Source organism: Apodemus sylvaticus, chromosome 13, assembly GCF_947179515.1.
Source record: "Apodemus sylvaticus chromosome 13, mApoSyl1.1, whole genome shotgun sequence".
Lineage (NCBI taxonomy): Eukaryota > Metazoa > Chordata > Mammalia > Rodentia > Muridae > Apodemus > Apodemus sylvaticus.
The window spans coordinates 73,707,142-73,732,614 of NC_067484.1; the positions used below are offsets into that span (position 1 = coordinate 73,707,142).

Below are 25,473 nucleotides of genomic sequence, written 5' to 3' on the forward strand. Positions count from 1 at the left end.
ATGTGGGTTCTGGGGATCAGGCTGTCATGTTTGCCGTTGCTCTTAACCACTTAAGCTGAGGTATAAGAACAAAGGAATGACCTAAAGACCCAAAGATGTAATTTATAAGGAAACTTTGCAGACTGGCATGCAAGAAGTGAGAAGGCATGTTCAATGGAGAATGCTAGGAGAACAGCCGGGCTACCTTTTATTTAAGAGATAAGTATCAATTCAAAGGTCCGCTTTTCTTCCATACCGGGAGAAGAGGCCCTCAGAGCTCCTCAGGCATCAAGGCTTCTCTTCCCATACCAAGCTCAGAATGGTGGAGCCATAGGAGCAGAAGTGCGCACTGCCACCTTGAGACTCAGCTCATCCAATTCCAGCATGGGGTACCAGCTGCTGCACTCATGGCTCTGGGAGCCCTGGTGTGGGAGGAGGCAGATTTCGCCAGTGTCTACAACCTCATGATGTTGAAATTCTGCAGGGTGCGAATGCAAGAGCTCAGAGGGCTTGGTGGCCTCCATCTAGATTTCAGAGGATGTACTGAATCGATTGGGAGCACAGCGGTGGGAGTCACCACACAAAGCTCTTGCTAGAAGGTTCTCTCAGGAGCTTTGGGAGCAATGCTGGAAACAAATATTGTACACACGAATAAAGGGAAAGTAACTGTGCAGGACAAAGGGTGAGCCAGGACCAGAAGCAAGCTAGCAAGGACACCAGGAGTTCATTTAGATTTTACTCTAACTCACACAGCGACTCTGTCTTTTCCCCACTGGCTGTAGCTGGACTTCCGCCACTGGCTAGTTGTTTTGTTTCACTTTCTAATTGGGGCAAAGGAAATGAAGGGAAGAGGTTGGCCACTCAAGTTCCCCAAACACTGCTGCCTGGGCCTTACACAGGACTTTTACCAAGTGGAGAAAATTAAAATGTTTTCACTAAAGTTTTATTACAACTGCTTTATTGACACTGCAATCAAGCTTCCAATTAAATGCCTTTTTTTATAAGTTTCCTTGGTCATGGTGTCTCTTACAGCAATAGAACAGTAACCATGACACCATGTAACATGACAACAGTAACCATACTGTTGGGGTACCTATGTATATATGAGGTGCACATCATTACTTGAGGGTAAGATGTGCAGGACACAAGTGCATCCAGGGAGCTCATAAGCCATCCAGCCTAGACCAGTCAGTGAACTTCAGACCCAGTCAAAGACTTCAGGTAGTTTGGGTTTTGTTGTTGTTGTTGTCTGTGTGTGTGTATGTATGTATGTATATGGTGGGTGTGTATGTGTGTGTGATGGATATGTATGTGTGGTATATGTGTGTGTATGTGTGATGGGTATATATGTCTTCATGTATGTTCAGGTGGATATGCACAAACACATGGAAGTCAGAGGTCAAGTACTTCTCTACTACACTTCACATTTTTTTTGAAAAGGCATTTTATTACATTTTTAATTTGTGTTCCTGTCTATGTGTATGTATGTGTGTGCATCCACACACTTGAATGGACTTGTGCACACTCACAATCCCAGCATTTGGGGGTGAGGTGTGAAGGAGACCAGTGCATCAGAGAGTTCACAGGCAATCGGCTTAGACCAGTCAGTAAGCGTCAGTCTCCGTGAAAGACGTTGTCTCAAAAAAAAAAAAATAACAAGAGGGAAACTGAGGAAATATACCTAGAGGGTGAAAATACCTCAGCCTGGCAAAGCTTGCCTGGAACCTGCACACACCACACAAGAATAACCACCATAACAGAAGTTCCTGTTAGAAACCTGCACACACCACACAAGAATAACCACCATAACAGAAGTTCCTGTTGGAACCTGCACACACCACACAAGAATAACCACCATAACAGAAGCTCCTGTTGGAACCTGCACACACCACACAAGAAAAACCACCATAACAGAAGTTCCTGTTGGAACCTGCACACACCACACAAGAATAACCACCATAACAGAAGTTCCTGTTAGAACCTACACACACCACACAAGAATAACCACCATAACAGAAGTTCCTGTTGGAACCTGCACACACCACACAAGAATAACCACCATAACAGAAGTTCCTGTTGGAACCTGCACACACCACACAAGAATAACCACCATAACAGAAGTTCCTGTTGGAACCTGCACACACCACACAAGAATAACCACCATAACAGAAGTTCCTGTTGGAACCTGCACACACCACACAAGAAAAACCACCATAACAGAAGTTCCTGTTGGAACCTGCACACACCACACAAGAATAACCACCATAACAGAAGTTCCTGTTGGAACCTGCACACACCACACAAGAATAACCACCATAACAGAAGTTCCTGTTGGAAACCTGCACACACCACACCAGAATCACCACCATAGCAGAAGTTCCTGTTGGAACCTGCACACACCACACACATGAATAACCACCATAACAGAAGTTCCTGCTGGAAACCTGCACATGCCACACAAGAATAACCACCATAACAGAAGTTCCTACTGGGAACCTGCACACACCACACAAGAATAACCACCATAACAGAAGTTCCTGTTAGAAACATGCACATACCACACAAGAATAACCACCATGACAGAAGTTCCTGTTAGAACCTGCACACACCACACAAGAATAACCACCATAACAGAAGTTCCTGCTGGAACCTGCACACACCACACAAGAATAACCACCATAACAGAAGTTTCTGTTGGAACCTGCACACACCACACAAGAATAACCACCATAACAGAAGTTCCTGTTAGAAACATGCACATACCACACAAGAATAACCACCATAACAGAAGTTCCTGTTAGAACCTGCACACACCACACAAGAATAACCACCATAACAGAAGTTCCTGCTGGAACCTGCACACACCACACAAGAATAGCCACCATAACAGAAGTTCCTGTTAGAAACATGCACACACCACACAAGAATAACCACCATAACAGAAGTTGCTGTTGGAACCTGCACACACCACACAAGAATAACCACCATAACAGAAGTTCCTGTTAGAAACATGCACATACCACACAAGAATAACCACCATAACAGAAGTTGCTGTTGGAACCTGCACACACCACACAAGAATAACCACCATAACAGAAGCTCCTGTTGGAACCTGCACACACCACACAAGAATAACCACCATAACAGAAGTTCCTGTTAGAAACCTGCACACACCACACAAGAATAACCACCTTAACAGAAATTCCTGTTGGAAACTTCAGAGGCAGGTCTAAGGCCAGAAAATTACCCCTGACCCATCCCGGCCCACCCTTCCTCCCTTCTAGCCCTACAAAAGGTCAAGACCTAGTACCACAGGGCACAGCCTCCATTTCCTCAAAAAGACGTTGGCCCTTCAGTTCTGACCGAAAGGAGCATGCTGCTTTGGGAGATAGCTGTCTTCTATATCACTGCCACCAATCCTGGTCTAACAATCCCCAATGTCAGCCTCTGGCCTGGAATGCACACATGCACATTTGTGTACCCAAGGTACACACATGTACACCAGCACTGATGCACATATACACATTTGTGCACCCAAGGTACACAAGTGCATACACCTCTCGCTCATGACACAATGCACACGCTTCTTAAAAACCAGCTAAAATTCAATTTAAGAATTGTTATGTTAATATTGGTGCCTCTGTACCTGAGACATTGATTGTACGCTGTGGTTTTCCTTGATCCACTGCAGCCTTTCCTCTTAGGGGTCTGCACTTCACTTCTAGCTTCTGTGACTCAGCAGGAAAATGAGAATTATTCTTCCTTCCTTTTCCTCTGTTTGTACATATTTTTATTCTCTCCCTGTTCTAGTTAGGCTATTATGTGATGAAACACTGTGACCAAAAGTAAACAGGGGAGGAAGGGTTTATTTGACTTATGCATCCAAATCTCTTCAGTCCTGGAGGAAGTCAAGACAGGTACTCAAGGAGGGCAGGAACCTGGAGGCAGGTACTGCTGCAGAGGCTGTGGAGGGGTGTTGCTTACTGGCTTGCTCCACATGGCTTACTCGACCTGCTTTCTTATAGCACCCAGGACCACCAACCAGTCCAGGGATGGCCCCACCCACTGTTGGACCCTCCCCCTTTTGATCACTAATTTTAGTATTTTTTTTAAGATTTATTTTTATTTTATGTGCACTGGTATTTTGCTTGCATGTATGTCTGTGTGAGAATGTCAGATCCCCTGAAACTGGAGTTATAGACAGTTGTAAGCTGCCATGTGGGTGCTGGGAATTGAACTCGGGTCCTCTGGAAGAACAGCTGGGTGTTCTTAACAGTTGAGCCATCTCTGTAGTCCCTATCAGTAATTTTAAAAATGCTTTACAGTCAGATCTTATGGAGGCATCTTCTCAATTGAGGCTCCTTCCTCTCCAATGACTCTAGGTTGTGTCAGGCTGACATAAAACTAGCCAGTCCACTCCCTATTCTTTCTCCTCTGATTCTTCCAAACCCTCTTTAGTTAACCACAGTCTCCTAGGAACTTTTCACAAATGTCCTGGCCACCTAAGAAGATGGTCACCTTAGTTATTCCCATAAAGAAAAGTGCCAGAGAAAGGTTGGTGGCCATACTAGGTCCCAGAGACATGGATCATCCAGAAGGGCTCAGGACCCTAGAAGCCACCTGGTAGATGCCCTCATCTCAGGATGCACATCCATTGTCTAATGTCCTGGACGGAGTGTCCCTCCATCTTGCCACCTCCAGCTGCTCCTCCCAGCACTAAGGATTCATTTCCAAGATCATCTTTGCCATCTTAAAACCACGAGCCCCACCCACTCCAAGCACTCCAGCCTCTTCTGACCCTCAGCCCTCTCCTCGGCTCTCTCTTCAGCCCACCACGGGAAGCCACACAGGCAGAGACAAGAAAAAAGCAAGTCACCTAATGGCCTACATTCATTTCTGTGGCTATAATTAAATTCCTTGGCAAAAGTCAGCTTAGACGATACAAGGGTCTATTTCAGCTTGAAGTTCCAATTTGTAATCCATCATGGTAAAGAAGTTAGGGGAGAAACTTCAAGTAGCTGATCACGCCACTTCCCGCAAGAGCCTATGTTGTTTTCTCTAGAACCCTCAGATTATGATCGCTCAGCCTCAAGTTCATCCAGCACCTTACCTTATTTTCTGAAAAAGGACCAACACTGGCAAGAAAGTACACAACCTTGAAACCTTTATACTCAAAAGTCAGGGGCTTGGGAAAACGATAGGAAATCAGTCTGACGGACCTGCTATTGGTCATATCTGGAACATGTTCAACATTAAACAGTGGCAGCAGCTGGAGAGTGCAGCTTGCCTGGTCGCTTGCTTCCTAGCATACACAAAATCCTGGATGCAGTTCCCAGCACCACACAAAACAGCTGTGGTAGCTTGTGCCTATAATCCGTTATAACCCCAGCACTTCAAGGTGAAGGCAGGAAAATGAGACGTTCAAGGTCAGCCCTGGCGAAACATTGACTTTGAGGCCAACCTGGGCTACATGAGACTTTGACCAAAAACCAAACCAAAACAAAAAAGCAGGGTGCAGACTCGATCTTCCAGAGGTCCTGGCTTTGGTCCCCAGCACCCATAGGGTGGCTCATAACCACTCCAGTTCTAACTAGAGTAATTCCAGTTCCAGAGTATGCACCATCATCTCCTGGATTGGCTCTTGCTCTTACATGGTACACATGCACTCATGCAAGCATGTGCATGAGCGTGTGCGTACACACACACACAGAGGCCTATACACTAACGTTGTGACCACATGCATACCTGACTGGGGCACTAGTTAGAACCCACCCAGGGATCCCCACTACCAGGTGTTCTGCAGCGAAATGAAATGGCTCACCAGTGACAAGGTGAATGGCGAAACTTGCAGATTCCAGCTGAGGCTGATCCTGCTGACAGGTACTTCCTGTAGCATAAGTCCCACCCATGCCTGGGAAATGAACACCATTTCCCTGCAGAAGCCTGGGGCACCTCCTGCCCTTTTGATTCTGGAGCATGCTCACATGTCCATCCAACCCGCCCTCACCCAGTCACTGAGGCGGTAAAGTCCAGTGCTCCTGCCAAGCCTATCCCTTCTGCACCACCCTGAGGCAACTTTATCTAACTGGGGTGCCGGCAGAACCCAGCACCCACCATTAGGAATCCACCACTGATTGCTGTAGTGAGAGCTTTGAGCATGGAATTCATGATTCTGGGCAAACTAGAACAGGGGTGAAATGGACAGGAGAAGCAAGAAGACATCGGGCCTCCCTCCTGAAGCAAGGAACTGTATTTTATTTATATATATTATGTCTCGTTGCCGGGCAACCAGGCTTTGGCCCAAGCAGCAAGGAGGAGGGGTCTCCTCCTGCAGCGAGCCAGAGTGACTCACCCCTGTGTTGCTAGTTCCTCTGGCCTGGTGCAGGCATTCAAGTCAGACTTGGAGACCAGACCCACCTGACTGTGGAATTCCCAGATGGAACTGAGCCAGTTCCCAGCTTCTCACCTGCTTGCTGAGAGCCAAAGGAAGCGCTCACTCGCTCCCAGGCGCCTGGCTCTGGTTGAACTTGGGCAGGCCATTTAACACCTCTAACTCCCTGGAAGGAAAAGGCGAGATGGCATTTCAAAGTCTTACAGTGTAGTTTAGTATCCTGGCTGATTCATACAGGTGCCATTTTCTCCCTTTGACAATCAGCAAATCAAAGTCGCAAGCCAGGTTAACTTCCTCAGTGATGCAAAGTTATCCACGAAGCAGGACCCCGGGCGCTATCTCCACGACACAGAACCCCGTAATGTATACCTTTACCACGCCAGATTGCCTGACTCACTCTACTGCCTAGCCGGTCTTGAGCTCTGCAGCTGAAGTTCTCCAAGACACTCTCTCAGCGGGAGGAGAGAAATCTATAGAATTCTCCCTGACACAGGCTAGAAAGATCCCAACACGAGTGGGTGTAGCCACCCTCCAACATCAACCTGCCTCCCCACTGTGGGCCAAGGGCTAGAAATGCCAGCTGCCGGCTGGATGCGCGAGTCACCCAACAGGTGTCTTACAAGAAATTTACAACGTCTGATTTTGTCTACTATGGGCTATACAAACTGTGTTTAGGTCAGTGGAGGTTCGAAGGCTGGCTGTCAACCCTCTTGTTGGGAATGTTTCCAGCCTGGAAACATTTCCAGTGATACCTAGTGGTCAGGGGATAGACCCAAGAGCCACCGAGCCACACACACTGTGTAAGCTGAATTCAAACTCTGAACGAGGCAGAAGGCATTAATTAGCCAGCCTTCTTGTTCATTTTTTTAAAATTCTTTTTTACTTTTTAACCTTTATTTTTATGTTATGTGTAATGGTATTTTGCCTGAATGTATGTCTGTGCACCCCATGTGTTCTTTGGAGGCCAGAAGAGGCTACCAGATTTCCCGGAACTGGAGTGAGCTGACTGGGTGTGGAACCCAGGTCCTGTGGAACAGCCCCAAGTGTTCTTTTTTTTTTTTTTTTTTTAAAGACAGGGTTTCTCTGTGTAGCCCTGGCTGTCCTGGAACTCACTCTGTAGACCAGGCTGGCCTCAAACTCTGAAATCTGCCTGCCTCTGCCTCCCAGAGCGCTGGGATTAAAGGCGTGTGCCACCACCACCCAGCGCAGCAAGTGTTCTTAATCTCTGAGCCATCCCTCCAGCCCAGCTCCTTGTCATTCTTACCAACGGCTCCTGCTTTCCGGATCCAAGCCTTTCAGAACCCAGGTACTCTCGGGCCTACTGGCCCAATTCGGACTGTTAAACACACATCTCATCCTGTAAGCTTCTGGAATGAGCTTTCCAAAGACCTGGGACTTTTCTAGTAGTGGTGGAGCTCCTCTAGGGAGGCACAAACTACAACCCAAGGAGGCATGTCTCTGTCTTTGTTTCATGGGGAGGAAACACACTCAGGAAGTTGTTTTTACTAAGGCCACCAAATCAATCTGGTTTGCACTACTATAACAATATGTGTGTATGCGGAGATGACTCCGGTCCCCCACCACACATACACACACACACACACACACACACACACACACACACATTTCACACAGTGATTAAATTCTGGCCTGTGAACCCTTAAGAGATACTCCAGTCATATCCTAGCTCTCCAGCTTCACTGAGAACCTAAACATCCACTCCATGCACAGTTCCAGGACTGGCATGTTGGTGCTTGAATACCGCCCCTCTGGACTGACTCTCCCTTGAAGGTATTCTGCTTACCTGCTTCTGCCATATATTGAGGGTGTTTGCTGAATACATGTGCAAAGAAATGAGGGAGAGCAAACTAGTTCTATTTTAAAGAGTATGGACCTTTGGTATGAGAAATTTGGGGCTACTGAATAAGGAAAAGCAGGAATAGTCTGGTTTAGATCTCTTACTCTGATTTCACTTGGCCCTTAGCTCTTAAAAAAAAAAAAATAAACCTGGGCACTGGGGATGTGGCTCAACTGACACGCTTGCTTAACATGGATAAAGTCCAGGATTCTGTACACTGCAGCATACTAGCTGGGAGTGGTGCACATACCTGTGATTTCAACATTATAGAAGTAGAAACAGAAGAATCCAAAGTTCAAGACCATGCTCATCTACATAATAAGTTCAAGGCCAGCTTGGGATACATGAGACCCTGTCTCCAAAAACAAAAACAAAGCAAAAAAAAGCCAAACCCAAAACAACAACAAAAAAAATGGATCTAGCAAGATGGCGCAGTTAGAGAAGGCACTACCCACCAACCTAGATGACCTGAGTTCAATCTGCAGAACCCAAAGTGAGGAAAGAGAGAAACAACTCCCCCAAATTGTCCTCTGATTCCCATTTGCATACCATGGCACTCTTGTGCACACATACAGAGACACACAAATATAATTATAATAAATGTTATAAAAGTTTAGAAAAATTAACTCAGCTCAAGATGGGTGGTGCACTCCTGAAATCATAACTCTTGAGAGGCGAAGACAAGAGGATAAGTTTGAGGCTATCTCAGGTCTACACGGCAAGACAACAGGCTGTGAACATAGCGTAGTGGCGGATGCTTGTCTAATGTGCCCACGTTCTAGCTCTAGTAAGACATACATAATTACTTAAGCCTCATCTACCCCCAATAGCCCTAAAAAAATATAGCACTATTTTCAAGGTCTTTAGAAACAACCAGCCGGCCATTCTGCAGTGACAGGGTCCTGAGGGAGAAGACCAGGGATAAGAAAATAAAAAGATACGAAAATTGGGGTCAGGAGATCTTGCATATGTTGACAACACTTGCTGGGTGGAATTATTAAGAAGCACAGCATCTTATATACAGCTTGCAGTGAGAGAACGGGACAGAGTCAGCACGAAGCTATCAAAAATGGGAGGAAGCCAGCAGGAAACTCATCGAGTAATGTTACACAAAGAGGTCACAGGACACCTCCGATGTGCCACAGACTAAGCACACAGTGGCCTTGGGACTGAAAACTCCAGTCTCTTCAAGAGGGCAATGTCAGGTTAGTGCTGGCTGTCTTACAGATAGATCACTATGAAAACTAACCTGACTTCAAATTTACAGAGTCCCGGGATTAAAGCAATGAGCCACCACACCTGGCTTTGTAAGTGATTTTTGCTTAGAGTCGCTATTCTTTAATAGAAAATAACACAGACATATCTAAGGCCAGCGTAGTATTTTAGAGTTAACTGATGTTGTAAAGTTCATACTGCATCTCCGAAATGCAATATTATATTTTCTATGCGTTTAACTTAGCTTCTAGTGTTTATCTATACATTCTTGTGTTACCAAAAAAAAAAAAAAAAAAAAAAAAGCCGATTAGCAAAATGAGCAATTTGCATTTGTTGGGTAAGGGCTATTGTGGAAGTGTGAAAACTAATGTTATATTTTAAGTTTAAATTAAGGTGCATAAGACAAAAATGTAAGCTCCACTTGCCCAAATACAGACAGATAACTCCCTGAAATGCTGGGGCCTGTTGTTAAGCCAAGTGTTTTCACTTCTATAAGCAAGCTTCGTTGTCCCAGTTGCACAGGATGTATTTGATCAAGGTATGTAGGCAGGAAGTATGTCATGATGCATGCTTGGCTCTGATTGGACGAAGGCAGGAAGTATGTCATGATGCATGCTTGGCTCTGATTGGACGAAGGCAGGAAGTATGGGAAGTATGTCATGATGTGTGCTTGGCTCTGATTGGATGAAGGCAGGGAGTATGTCATGATGTATGCTTGGCTCTGATTGGATGAAGGCAGGGAGTATGTCATGATGTATGCTTGGCTCTGATTGGATGAAGGCAGGGAGTATGTCATGATGTATGCTTGGCTCTGATTGGATGAAGGCAGGAAGTATGTAGCCTTAGGTATGGACCTGGCCAGCGTCTTTCATCCTGGCCAGTGTTTTGTAAAACTTGCTTCAAATTTGGCTCAGAAATTGTGTTAGTAATCTCTTATTCTTGTCCACTGTGCCGAAGCTATCACAGTGACTATTGCAAAGATGCTAGTTAAAAATCAGACCTAAAAACAACAAAACAAGCAAACAAAACGAAAACTCCTCTGCTTTCTAGTAAGTTTCTGACTCAGTTAAAGGAGAACCTGTGGTCCAAAATCACCGTATCATGTCTCATAAAGCTGCCGACAACCACGACAAAGGAAGCCTGTGGAGCAGGAGAGGCCTCTGTGAGCAGAGGAGGGTATGGCGCAGCTAGAGAAGGTGCGATTAGTACAAATGATTCTAAACTAAAGTGTCCCCCACTCTCTTGAATTGAGGCAGCCCCATTCAGCAGCACATATGGAGGGCTCACAGACAGAGTCCAAGAATAGAAGGCTGTCCATGCCGGAGTTGTTCATCATCTTCAAAAGTCCCATAGATGATCACATGGCCCGGGTGTTGTGATTATAAAAAGATAAAGAGCTATTAAGATATGTTCTATGGGGGTGTGGTGAGGTGTGGGGGAAGAGGATGCCCCCCCCCAGGGATCACCACATAACGGTATAGCATAGAATAGAGTTTATTTAGAGCATAGGGATGGGGAGAGAGTAGTAGAGGCAGAGAAAAACAGAGAGAAGGAGAGAGTAGAGAAGTAGAGGCTGGCCATGACCGCGTGGAGGGGCGGGGAGGGAATGGGAAGAGATGGGGGGCAAGAGGGCAAGAGAGAGAGGCAAGAGAGAGAGTGGAGTGGGCGGGCGGGCAAGCAGCACCGTTTACAGTGGGCCAGGCCTACCTGGCTGTTGCCTGGTAACTGTGGGGTGGAACTTAGACAGAATCCTAACACCGGGGCTGTGGCTAACAGCCAAAGATGGGGTTGAAGCTTCCATTTTGGAGATAATGTAACAGTGCATAGCCAATGAGAGGATCCTAGGACACCTAGCCCAGGTGGGTGCCTCCAGGCCAAGCGGGCCAGCACTTCAGATTGTCCGTTCAGGGCACAGAGTTCTTGAGAACCCTGGAGCATGACCCAAGGGGGAATTCCATTCTGAAATGAGGGTGGAAGCACCCACTGGAGGTTCCCCCGCCTGAGTAGACAGCGGAAACACGACGGAAGAGTTACTGGATAATGACTGCAGGGCGCATTGTTTCTGCCTCCCTTTGTAGGTTGGAAATGCTTTTTAGCTTAAATGGTTGGGCAATGCATGATTAACTAACATTCAAACATAGACAAAGTGTGTAAGAAACTAGGTCCTTGCCTGGTGGCGGATGCATTTAATCCCAGCAATCGGGAGGCAAAGGCAAGTGGAGCCAGGACAGCCTGGGCTACTCAAAATAATCCTGTTTCAAAAACAAAACAAAACAAAACAAACAAACAAACACGGAAGTCCTCAGGCTGGAGAGAGGGCTACTCTTCCAGAGGTCCTGAGTCCAATTCCCAGACATCACATGGTATCTCACAACCATCTGTAATGGGATCCGATGCCCTCTTCTGGTGTGTCTGAAGACAGCATACTCATACACATAAAATAATTTTAAAAAGATTTTTTTTATATAATTATAGCCCCACTCACCAGGATCCCCTGTGCATCAAACCAACACAAACAAGTACTTATTGCTTCTGCGGGTCTGTGGTCCATCTCATGGTCAAATAAGTCAATATAAATCCTAGCAGTTGAATCCAGACAGCCTCAGCAGGCTGGCCAGCACTGAGATCTTTCCCACTGCTGCACATGAGGGCAGGGTTAGGGATGTCGCTGAATTAACAGAATGCATAAAGCCCCAACTGGGTTCTACCCCAGAGCGGCAAAAAGCCGGGCATGGTTATGAATGCCTGCAGTGCGAAGACTTCCACAGTGGAGCCAGGAGGTACTGAAGTTCAAGGTCATCCCTTGGCAACCTGGGAAGTTAGGCTAGCCTGGGCTAAGAGCGGAGGAGGAAGCAGGCAATGAGCTTGTAGATTCTAGTCTACAGGCTACAACCTATTAGCAGGTTATAAAGACATAATTTATAGTTCATGATAATTAAAAAGAAGAAATAGAACTAAAGAGGGTGTTTGTGTGTGTGCGTGTGTGAGTGTGAAACTTTGTTGCGGTATAAAACATGTCTTACTGCGGGCTCAGGTTTAAAAGGAAAATTTGAAGGACTCTGAGCACAGAGGAAACCAGGGTCACCAAAGCTGTCCGCCCCGCGCTGCAGATTAAGAGACACGGCTCATTCCTGCAATAAATGTGCAGGCCTGGCTTCCGAGAAAGTGGCTTGGGTGACTAGTTGGTTAATGGGTAACCCTGCTTCTTTCCAGCCCTCTGTGTCCCCCTGGAGCAGGACGTGACGCGGTCTGGGGACACTGACTCACAGCTGACTCAGCGTCCGGCGCGCAGCCAGGGGGCGCCTGGCGGAGCCCGCTTCACCCCAGCGGAGGGACCTAGCAGCGCACAAGCACGGAAGGCTGTGGTTCTAAGGCCCATAAAGCGGAGCTCAGATCGCAGCTGGTACCGAAGCACAGCCTAAGCACACTGCGGTGGGACAGTCACTAGCCATGGGAGGCTAAAGCGCCCATTCCGCTCGATGCCTAGAGAGCAGCCACACCCACTGCTCAGTCCACAGCGCATCTCCAGGTCCCCTTGAAGGATGATGGAGCACCTTGGATCAGGCCTGATTTGTCTCTGGCCTCTTCACCAAGCAAAGCCCAGTAAGAGAAACAACAGCCTCTTGGCTTGCCCTGTAACAGAAGCTCTGTATCAGATGCCATGGGTTATGTGTTTGGGTGGCCACCACAGGCCACCCACCCACCCCTATGTGTGTGTGTGTGACCACATATTTTATATGTACTATTGTATGTATACATATTTAAAATTATATATAAGCAGAGCATGGTGGCCAATGCCTGTAATTCCAGCACTGGTCAGGTTGAGGCAGGAGGATGGTGAGTTTGAGGGCAGCTGTTGACTGAGACACTCCCCTCCTCATCCCCAGTTTTGTCTTTCTTCCTGTCCTCTGATAGAGCAGTTTATTTAACTCATTATTGGCTATTTAAGCTTTCCATTAAAATGAACATAGCCAGGTGCGGTGATGCACACCTTTAATCCCAGCACTCAGCAGGCAGACAGAGAGAGGATCTCTAAGAGTTCAGAGTCAGCCTGGTTTACACAGTCAGTTTCAGGACAGCCAAAACTATAATAGTGAGATCTACTCTAAAACACACACACACACACACACCACAGACAGATGAGGAGAAGGGAAAGAATGTTGGGAGAGGAAAAAGATGGAGAGAAAGAATATTAAAGAAGTAAAAGAAAATCCAGAAAGGCTTGTCTGACACCTGTGATGGTGAATTCCGACCATCAACAGGATCTAGAATCAACCAGGAGCCTCCAGGCCTGTGTCTGTGAGGGACTTTCCAGATTGCGTCCCTTGAGACGAGATGACCCACAGTAAGTGTGGGAGGCTGTTCCCTGTGCTGGGGTCATGAACCGACTAAAAAGGAGACAGTAAGCTGTGCGCCAGCGTCCATCTCTCTCTGCTTCCTGACTGGACATGGTGTGACCAGCTGCCTCACGCTCCCACCACCATGATGACCTGTGCACTAGACACGTGGGCCAGGATGCACGTGAGCTGTATCACGTACCCCTCCATGAGCCACTTTTGTTTGGCATTTTGTCACAGAAAGTAGAAAAGTAACAGATACACTGATATCACCACACACACTCAACTGTCATTCTGTCCCAAGAGACACTGGGATACGTTTGTCTGTTTCTTTGCCTGTGACCTTTAGGAAGCTCGTCAGTGTAGCTGTGATGGATAGTTTTAGTTGTTAACCTGACATACTCTAGAATCATTTGGGAAGGGAGTCGTAGTGAGAGACTGTCCAGCTTAGGCTGGCCTCTAGCCATGTCGGTAGGGGATTATCTTGATTACATTAATCAGTGTGGAAGGCCCAGTCTACAGGTGAATAGCATCATCCGGTCAACTCACTTGGGGTCAGGTCCTGGACTGTATAACTGAAGAGAAAGTCAGCTGATCACAGGCAGCCTCGCTTGTTCATAGATGAGCGTCCCAACGCTGCGGTGATATGCCCAGCTGCTTGAGTTCCTGCTGCCTTGACTTCTCCACAACCGCGGATTGCAATCTGGGGCGTGAACCGACACACCCTTTCTTCCTCAAGTTGCTTCCATCGGGGTATTCTTATCACAGCCACATGTGCTGTGCGTGTTGGGGTCCAACTGTGCCTCCTTGCCCTCTGGTTCCTCCCTCTCAGGGTGTCCAGACGCTGCTGCACCCCAGGTGGGAAGGAAGAAGAGTTGAGATGGGTGGGGTCTGCAGGATCCAGGTCCAGCTGGGAGTGAGTGTGTGCGTGGGGAGGGGGTGGATCTTAGTGTTACAGCTCTTGAAGATGAAGGCCTTCTCCGATGATCTTCAATGAAACAGTTCCTGAGATGATCTTAGTTTGTGCACATACCTTTATTCAGGGTGGGCTTATATGCACACACTTTATTCAGGGTGAACCAGGGATATGTATGTATGTATGTATATATATGTGTATATATATACATACATATATACATATGTGTGTGTGATATCACACACACACACACACACACATCTTAGAGAGTGGGAAGGGCTTCTTCTTAGGGTGAAGTTCCATTGACTGAGGCTAAACTTGGGATACCTCATTTGCATGGAGAGGCACGCCAAGAATTTGAACCTGTAATTTCCCCAGGTATTATGTAACATCCCTCAGGCAGAGTGTGGGTTGGAATCCCCAGATCAGGCAGAGAAGAGAAAGACCACAAAGAAAAGGGAGTTCTCCATTTTGTGCCCCGCTCAGGAAAGCTGTCTGAACATGGTAGACTAGAGCCTTAGTAGTCACAGGAAACACAACTAATACAGAAGCCATCAAACTGAATGTACTGATTGCAAACATTCTCGGGGGTCACGTTACCAGCTCCTCTCAGCTCACGGACGGATGATGCCTGGCTCTGCGCCAGTGTGTCGACCTTCCCCCAAGGAGGGTGTCCTGGAGAAGAGGGTTTGGGCATGGCCATTTACGGTGCTACTGAGGAGCAATGGTCTTAGGTCTGTGGCTCTTGTCTCCAGACCTTTTGAACCATGTATTCGTCCCAGGCAGGTAAACACCCTTGGCTACCCTTCACATGTCACTGTGTCCTTTAGGGCCTTTCCAAGATCCTCTGGTGGTTTGGAAGACTAACTTAACATATTTGAACTTGACTGCACTTGAGTCCATTCTTGGTTACTATAACAAAACATCCAAAGATGGTTAATTGACAAACAGTAGAGGCTGACTGTTTCACTGCTGTGGCAACATATCTGACAAAAGTAACGCATGGTCTGAATAAGGATGGCACCCATAGACTCATGTGTTTGGATGCTTGACACACAGGGAGAGGCATTGTGAAGAGGTGTGGCCATGTTGGAGGAAGTGTGTTACTGTGGGGGCAGTCTTTGAAGTGTCCTATGCTCAAACTATGCCCAGTGTGGCAACAGTTCTCCTTCTGCCAGGGATCAAGATGTGGAACTCTCAGCTCCCCCAGCATCACATCCTCCTGAGCGCTGTCATGCTTCCTGACGTTGTAACCATATCTTTGGGATACTTTGTTGGGTTCTAGTATTTAGCACCCTTCTCCACCCTTACTCCATCTTAATCTGTCCATCCCCCAATACTACATAAGAGAGAAAGATGGTTAGAAGGAAAGGGGGCAGCCGGACGGTGGTGGCGCACCACTTAATAAATCCCAGCACTTGGGAGGCAGAGGCAGGCAGATTTCTGAGTTTGAGGCCAGCCTGCTCTACAGAGTTAGTTCCAGAACAGCCAGGGCTACACAGAGAAACCCTGTCTTGAAAAAACCAAAAAATAAAAAAAAAATTAAAAATTTAAAAAAAAAAAAAAAAAGGAAAGGAAGCCGGGCGTGGTGGTGCACACCTTTAATCCCAGCACTTGGGAGGCAGAGGCAGGTGGATTTCTGAGTTTGAGGCCATCCTGGTCTACAGAGTGAGTTCCAGGACAGCCAGGGCTACACAGAGAAACCCTGTCTCAAAAAAAAAAAAAAAAAAGGAAAGTAAAGGGGGCATAGATCTATTTAGACTACCACTTACTGATTAGAGGCATTGAATTTCTAGGAGGAAGTTCAATATTCATCATCAGGGTAACTCCAACCAGCAATCCAGAAATCTAGAAATCTAGAAATACAGAAATCTAGAAATACAGAAATCTAGAAATACAGCAATCCAGAAACCTATCAGCAGCAATCTAGCAATCCAGCAGTAGCAAAGGCAGCAAACTCAGCAACAGAAACCATCAGCAGCTGCCTCAGACCCTCTGGGGATTCTTGCATTTATCCCATCTCAAGAGTCCCCAGAATTCCAAATTTAAACTATCTGCTGCTGGCAAAAAAAATCACACCCGTCCTAGAGCATGGGACAAATCATATTTAACTGCCATGTACAGTCTGAAGTAGTCCCATATCCTATACCTGAGAGTAAAACAAAAACACAATCATATAACTGGGGTTTTAAATAAACCAAAATTTTCACTACATATCCTAATGATAATGGACCGAACCTCTGAAGCTGTAAACCAGCCCCAGGTAAATGTATTCTTTTATAAGAGTTGCTGTGGTCATGGTATCTCTTCACAGCAATTAAACCCTAAGACACAACTTAGGGAAGAAAAGACTCATTTTGGCTCAACATTTTTTTAAGTTTTTGTTTTATGTGTATGTGTGTTTTGCTTGCACGTGTGACTGTGCACCTCTTGAGTCCCTGGGATCTGAAGACATCATCAGATTCCTTAGAGCTGGAAATACAGATGGCTGTGAGCCACCATGTGGGTGCTGGGAATCAAACCCCCGTCTTTTGGAGGAGCAGCCAGTGCTCCCCACCATTGAGCTATATCTCTCCAGTCCTCCTTGACTCAGTTTTAAGTCCATCACAGTAGGGAAGGCATGGCGGCAAGAGCCGGAGGCAGTGGTCACATTGCATGCACAGTTACTTCAGTCTACTTCCTCTTCCTATCCAGTCCAGGTCACAGGTCACAGAATAGTGGCACACACGCAGGATGCGTCTCCCACCCCGATAATCTCCTCTAGAAACTCCTTCATAGACATGCCTAGAGTTTGTCTTGTAGCTGATTCCAGGTCCTGTTACACTGGAATCCAATATTAACCATCACAATCTGATGCACAGTTCTGGCAGTTGCTAAGTCCCACAGTACAATGTCGACATTTGGTGGGAGGCTCACCCTGCACTGCAGCATGGCCAGGCAGAGCAAACATGCCGGGAAAGGCTTGCTTTTATGACAAAGCTAGTCTCTCAGGAACCCCTTCATTTGTTAGTCCTTGGAAGCAGAGCCCTAATGATCCAGCAGACCTCAGAGATCCTACATCTAATACAGTTTACACAAAGGAAAGAGAGATTATCAGAGAGACAAAGAAAGACTGGAAAGAAAGGAGAGAAGAAAAGAGGGAAAAGATGGAGAAGGAGACTTCTTGGTGTGGCAATAATGAAGTCCACCTTGGCCCAGCTGTGGTGGCGCACGCCTTTAATCCCAGCACTTGGGAGGCAGAGGCAGGAGGAGGATTTCTGAGTTTAAGGCCAGCCTGGTCTACAAAGTGAGTTCCAGGACAGCCAAGGCTACACAGAGAAACCCTGTCTTAAAAAACAAACAAGAAAAGTGCAAATGGAGTCTACCTTGAAGGATATGTTTTTTTTTTAAGATTTTACTTATTTATTATATGTAAGTACACTGTAGCTGTCCTTAGACACTCCAGAAGAGGCCATCAGATCCCATTACAGATGGTTGTGAGCCACCATGTGTTTGCTGGGAATTGAACTCAGTACCTTCGGAAGAGCAGTTGGTGCTCTTAACCACTGAGCCATCTCTCCAGCCGCTGAAGGATATGTTTAAAGGGGGCTGTTTTCTTCCCTTTCTGAAACTTGAAAATCACATTAAATACTTTGTGTCCTGAAGCAACTGAAAAACAACCCTCCCATTTCTGAATGCCTCTGTGTCCCGAGGAGTCCAAGCCCACCTGTCCTTGATTCCTGTCAGTAGAGCTGTGTTTAAGGTGGGACACACACACACACACACACACACACACACACAGACACACACACTGGCTCACATCTTAAGATCATAGGTAGGATGGAATTTGCTAACTTTCTTTTTTTTGTTGTTGTTTTTTGTTTTTTGGATTTTTTTTTCTCGAGACAGGGTTTCTCTGTGTAGCCCTGGCTGTCCTGGAACTCACTCTGTAGATCAGCCTGGCCTTGAACTCAGAAATCAGCCTGCCTCTGCCTCCCAGAGTGCTAGGATTACAGGCGTGCACCATCACCTAGAGAAATTTGCTAACTTTCTATCTTGCCACATATGCGCACAGATGGACTAGCTGACTCTTGTTGGCATCTGGACAAGTTTCCATCTTTATTACTTTGGTCTGCAGTTTCATTAAAGTCATGATAGAAACTTAATGTATTCCATCAAAAGTCTTGAGATAGGAGATATTTCCTCATTGGCACAACTTTGGGAGGATCTAACAGAATGATCTCTGCAGCAGACAGGGCTGGAGTGCCACAGTGTACCTTCCTTCCTTCATTCAGGGTACTTCAGTTATAGCTTTTTATTATTGTTGTTTGTTTGTTGGGGGCTTAAAATAAATTAATGTTTATTTTAATATTAAGTGTATAGATATTTAGCTTGCATGCAAGTCTATGCATCACATGGATGCAGTACCGGTGGCTACCAGAAGGGAGCTTTGGATCTCATATAAGTGGAGTTGCAGATGACTGTGAACCACCTTGTGGGTGCTGGGAATTAAACCTGTGTTCTTAACAGATGAGCCATCTCTCCAGCCCGATTTGGGAGGATTTTTTTGAGACAATATTTGATTGCATATTGGGGCATGGGATATGGGTCAGTTAATAAAGGGCTTGCTTTGCAAGTATGATGACCTAAGTTCAATCTCTGGAACCCATGATCTAAAACTGGGTGTGTGAGGTTGCATGCACCTGTTATCCCTGAGCTGCCGATGTGGAGACAAGTAGATTCACAGGGTTCACTAGCCAGTCAGCCTAGTCAAAGTTCCAACCAGTGAGAGACCCTGTCTCAAAAAAAAAAACAAAACAAAAACAAAAACAAAACAAAACTGTACCCATATTGTCTCATATTGTCTTCTGTTGGCCCAGACTGTCCTCTGACTTCTACAGACATGCATTTTGTGCTCACATGCACTCAATAAAAATAATGAAATAAAAAATAAAAACAAATGACAACATCCAATGAATATAAAGGCTAAGTAGACCAGCTGTGCGTCACGGTGGGCATACATATTTTTTTGTGTAGCCATCTGGAAAACATTTTGATCTTTAAAATATGGTGTGAAATTAAACATGAAGTCACTGCATGATTCATCAAACCCTTTCCTAGATATTCACCTAAAGAAAATGAAAATGTATGCCTACTCAAAACCCTACACACTAGTGTCCTAGCATCCATATTTAAAGAATCTGTATTTAACAGGAGCCAAGAATTAGTAAATGGCTATTGAACTGAGCTGTGTTCATGCGGTGAAACAGCTCAGCAGTAAGAAGAGGGGACCAGGAGAAGTGACAGAGGCAAGGAAAAGGTGTTTCTTAAGAAGTCCTCTTATGCCATATATATACATATACACATACACATACATATACACATACACACATACACATATACATATACACATACACACATATACACATACACATACATACATATACACATACACATACATACACATACATACATATACATACACACACACACACACATATCACAGTAGAAATCAGATCATGGTAGTCTAGGGCAGGGATCCTGAGCTAAGAGGTTTCAGACCACAGCATGTCTCACCACCTTTCAATTTTTTTCCTTTCCCTTTTATTCTTAGTATGTCTTTCTTCCCATAAGGTGAGTTCAAGGCTCTGCTCTGGAAATCACAAGTGGCTTGCCCTCCCCCACCTGCTTTCCCCCTGCACCCCTCCCTAACCCCCCTTCGCCAAGTCCTGCTCTATATTTGCAGTAGATCTGGCTGAATCGGGGTGTGCTTGAGGGAGACACTCTCAAGGGAGATCAGAGGCTGACTCCCCCCAGGACCTCAACCTGGTGCAGTAGAGCTGCAGTAGGGGGCGCCCTGTTCCCTGCCAGAAACCGGCAAAAAGGCTCAACACGGGGCTGCAGGATCAGAGAGAGCACCACGCAGAATCCCCGGGAGGTCTAAGTCCCGGGCTCTGCTGAGGAAGTGGAAGGATCTCCACCAGGCAGCCTGCCAGGGCTGCATGACTCCCAGCAATGAACACATCGGCACTGCAAATTCCCAAGCTTCCTTCAGGGTTTGGACGTCGCCACCTCGGGCAGAGTCCACCATGCAGGTTGGGGTCAGCATGTACACCCTGCCAGGCTTGCCAGAGAACTGACCTTTAGAACGAAGTCGGAAGTAGTGGCAGCAGAGGGAAGCCGCCTGTCCACTGGACATCCTCAACTCGGGTGTTTGTAGGGAAGGAGAAGGGCGGCCACGCCTGGAACAAGAATGCCGGCAACACGCGTTTATGTCACAGGTTCCTGGAAAGTTGGGTAGAGCCTTTGCATAGAAAAAAAAAAAAAAGTTCTCCAGGGTCACATGCAGACACTTGTGTGGTATTTGGCCTTTAATGCCTGAGTGACCAGGAACTCAATGCCCCTTCTCTAGGCCAGCTGCCACCGGTGCTCACAAACAGCGACTGGCCCTCTGCTTCCCACAGGTTTATTTCCAAGTACCTCACACTCCATCTCGCCTCCCATCCCAGCACTGTCCTACTTCCTGTCTTGGGAGCCTCCCGCCTCACCTCCAGTGAGGGGACACTCAGGTGTCTGTGTCACCTCTCCTTCCCCTTCAGTTTTCTGAATACAGCCACATACCTGATCAGAATCCTAAGATCTTATTCCGCGCCGAGCTCTGGATTCAGAGTTAGGACTTTGAGGAGCAGCTAGGTCACCAAGAGCATTAGGGCAGGGGGAAAATGGTAGTTTTCCCTGATACCGCTAGTCTCACGGAAGGAAGGCACCTCGGGAACCCTGGCAGCTTGCAGAACACGGCAAGGGCTACTACATTGTCTGCCTCCCTCTTGTCCAGACTTGTCAGCTCTGAGTTCAGGCCGTTTCCGGAAAAGTCACTCCTTTCTCTCTTTAGCTCACAAAGTGCCCAGCTGAGCCGGGAGCGGGAGCCTCGTTGTAGTACAGGCCTGCCTCCCACCAACCCCATCAATTTGGTCAGGTAACGAAGACTTCTCAGAGTGCCCCCCTGTAAAGTAGAGGGGACAGTAAGAGCATCTTATTACTAATGACACCCTAGACCGGTTATGTATGTAATTATTTTCAAGTGTGCTACCCATGAACAAGCGATAATATCTGTTTGTGGTTGCTGTTGTTTGGCTTTTGTTTTCTTTTAAGGCTCCCACCCCTCAGTCACCATGGGCTAAACTGAGACCACATCATTTGCCAATAAGTTTGGACACGCTCAACCCTCTCTTTCTCCCTCCCTTTCTAACAGACAACTTCTTCTGTAGCAGAGGTGAGCACAGGCACATGGAGCCGTCCAGAGCTGGGGTCAGAAGACCTCTTGTTTGTTTGTCTGGGAAGAGGGCGGTTCAGCAGCACGGGCTAAGCAAATATTTGTGGTTATGGATTAACCTGACTCGCAGACTGACATGGCGGCACCTGGACGCAATTGCAGTTTCTCCTTGGCCCACCCCTGTAAGTCACCCTCAAGGCAAGACTGTGAAGGGCTGTGGAGGAAGGGGTGGGGAGGAGAGTCCAGCTGGGAGGAAGGTGACAGACATCCTTGAGCTCAGGTTCTGCAGGCTGACTGAAGCTTGGGGGCCAAGGAAAACAAGGGCCCAAACTCTCTCTAGACCAAGGCATGGGTGCCCTATAATCCAGGTAGCCCTCGAGACATGTGAGATTATGTGGATCAAGTGGGCGTCAGCCAAGGGGTTCCCCATGATCTAGAGCCATCCTCAGAGCCATCTTGAGACCCAGAACCCCACTACTCCCCTCTACCCTGTTCTCTAAGGTGGAATATACGACTCCGGAAGCCAGCAAAGCAGGACAGTGGGGCCAGAAGGGGCTGTGTGGCTGGGGTGGGCAAGCCTGCACACCTGGTCTGGGGGACACCAAAGGTCTTGCAGGTTGACCATTGGTTGGGCGCAGGGGTTAAGGTTCCAGAGTTAGGGCCACACAGGCTTGGCCTTGAAGCCAAACTCTGCCTCCTCTTAGCTGTAGGTTCATAACAAGTAGCTTATCTCCTCCAAGCTCTTGGGGCCCTTCCCATGAAATGGAGGTGAGAGCATTAATGCCTACCTCTTGTAACAGTGAATGGTGCCCAAAGAGAGGGTGTGTGTGTGTGTGTGTGTGTGTGTGTGTGTGTGTGTGTGTGATGTGAGATATATGTGTGTATGAGGTGTGTGTGAGATGTGTGTGTGAGATGTATGTGTGTGTGATGTGATGTATATGTGTGAGATGTGTGTGTGAGATGTATGTGTGTGTGATGTGATGTATATGTGTGAGATGTGTGTGTGTGAGATGTATGTGTGTGTGATGTGATGTATATGTGTGAGATGTGTGTGTGAGAGATGTATGTGTGTGTGATGTGTGTGTGTGATGTGTGTGTGTGTGTATGTGATGTGAGATATATGTGTGTGTGAGGTGTGTGTGTGTGAGATGTATGTGTGTGTGATGTGATGTATATGTGTGAGATGTGTGTGTGTGAGATGTATGTGTGTGTGATGTGATGTATATGTGTGAGATGTGTGTGTGTGAGATGTATGTGTGTGTGATGTGATGTATATGTGTGAGATGTGTCTGTGAGAGATGTGTGTGTGTGTGATGTGTGTGTGTGTTCTCGTGTTTGGGATTGGACCCAGAATCTTAAACACGCTAAGTACATTCTCCAGTCCTGAACTGCCACCCTCCAGTATGCTGCACTCGTTTAACAGCTTGGGGAGGCTGGAAAGACCGCTAAGTTGAAACAGTGCTTGCCTTGTAAGTGTAAGGGCCTGAGGATCTAGGTTTCCTGAGGACCAAGGATTCCTAGAACACATGGTTTGCTTGTTTGTTGTTTGTTTTAAAGCGTGTGCGTGCGTGCGTGCATGCGTGTGGTGGCACGCTTACAGCCCTAGGGCTAGAGAGCAGAAACCCTTGGGCCTGCTGGCTGGCTGCCCCCTTGATGAGTAAGTTCCAGGCAGTGAGAGACCGTGGCCCAAACATTCAGACGGAAGCAGGCATCATGGCGCGCCGCACACCCCTTTAGATCCAGAACTCAAGAGGCAGAGGCAGAGGCAGGCGCATCCCTGTGAGCTTAAGGCCAGCCTGGTCTACATAGAAGTTCCAGGATAGCCAAATAGCCGAGGCCATCCAAAAAAGAAAAAAGAAAAAACTTGGGAAAAAAGCCAGACAACGCCTGGGAAGGACAAAGGACAGTCAGTCAGATTACCCCTGGTCTCCACATGGGTACAGGTCTGTGACACAAAAAAGAACTTTATATGGGTTACTATTTGCTTTCTAACAACTCTTTATGGAGAAACATAGTCTATCCATTTTACAAATGACAGACCTGAGACATGGATCAGGTAAACATCTTGTTTGATACTTCTCTCTCTGTGTCTCTCTGTGTCTCTCTGTGTCTCTCTCTGACTCTCTCTCTCTGACTCTCTCTCTTTTTCTGTCTGTCTGTCTGACTGTCTCTCCCCCCCTCCCCAGGAAGGAAATGGAATTTGCCCGAGGCAACAACTTTTCCACTTTCTGTACCTAGAGTAAGCCTAGCTCTAAAGGCCAGGAGATTGTCTGTCTGTCTGTCTGTCTGTCTGTGAACAGTGTACTCCACTCCCTGACCCAGCTTCCACACAGACAACAAGCTCACAAACATGCCCTTTATTCCCTTCCTTTCTTGCTGTGTGTGTGTGTGTGTATGTGTGTGTGTGTGTGTGTGTGTGTTAAGAGATCAACCTCAGCCAGGCAGTGGTGGCACTCGCCTTTAACCCCAGCACTTGGGAGGCAGAGGCAGGCAGATTTCTGAGTTCGAGGCCAGCCTAGTCTACAAAGTGAGTTTCAGGACAGCCAGGGCTACACAGAGAAACCCTGTCTCAAAAAAAAAAAACAAAAACAAAAACAAAAACAAAAAAAAAAACAAAAAACAAAAAACAAAAAACAAAAAAACAAAAAAAAAACAAATCCAAAAAACTAAAAAAAACCCAAACCAAACCAAAACAAAACAAACAACAACAACAACAACAACAACAACAAAAACAGAGAGAGAGAGAGAGAGAGCGAAAGAGAAAGAGAGAGAGATCAACCTCAGACATTTTCTTCAAGAGCGATTTACCTTGCTTTCTGAGACAGGGCCTCCTGATGGCCTGGAGTTGGCCAAGCAGGCTAGGGTGGCTGGCCAGCAGTCCAAAAGGGTCTGCTTATCTCCTGGGATTACAAGAATACGCCTCAGACACCTAGATTTTTGTTTTAATTTTATGTGGGTTCTGGGGAACAAACTTAAGTCTTCAAGAATTCATGGAAAGTGCTTTATTGACTAAGATCTCTCCCCTGCTCAGGGATGGCCTTTATATTGTACTTTCGGGAGATGAGGGGGTAAGGCGGGGGTGGGGGTGGGGGTGGGTGATGGTGGTGGTGGTGGTGGTGGTGTGGTGGTGGTGGTGGTGGTGCAGCTCAGCTGTGTGTATCCTTGGAGCTTAGAAGTTCTCCTCAGACAGGTGTCAGCAGCTCCAGGATGTGGCAATTCAGAATCTTCCTGCTGTTCATGTCCACCTGGGCAATTTCCAGCATAGCAGCCCGTCCTGGTAAGACTGTCTCTGCCTCATTGCAAGACCCTCAGAGCCTCGCCTGGGTTTTCCCAGGCACAGGCGTCAATGACCCCTCGGGAGCAGCTACCTCTTGAACTGTGCCCTTCTTTATTGCCCTGTCTCCCCACCAAGCCCCTTTCTAGTCTGCCCTGCCTGCCTGCTCTCTGCTCACTCAGGAGGGTGAGTCCAGCTTCCTCTGCGCTCACCGCTAAAGCCCCTCATGCACGCTTCGGAGTTGGCCCTTC

General features: G+C 46.9%; 1 protein-coding gene across 1 annotated transcript in view; it reads left to right on the plus strand.

Annotated features, from left to right (window-relative positions):
- The first annotated feature begins 22,084 nt into the window (after window positions 1-22,084).
- Proc (protein C, inactivator of coagulation factors Va and VIIIa) overlaps window positions 22,085-25,473 on the plus strand; it is a 15,359-nt gene continuing 11,970 nt past the window's right edge. The window contains exons 1-2 of the mRNA XM_052156077.1: window positions 22,085-22,130; window positions 25,139-25,225. Coding sequence (XP_052012037.1) covers window positions 22,085-22,130; window positions 25,139-25,225 — 133 coding nt within the window. The remainder of the gene's footprint in view (window positions 22,131-25,138; window positions 25,226-25,473) is intronic.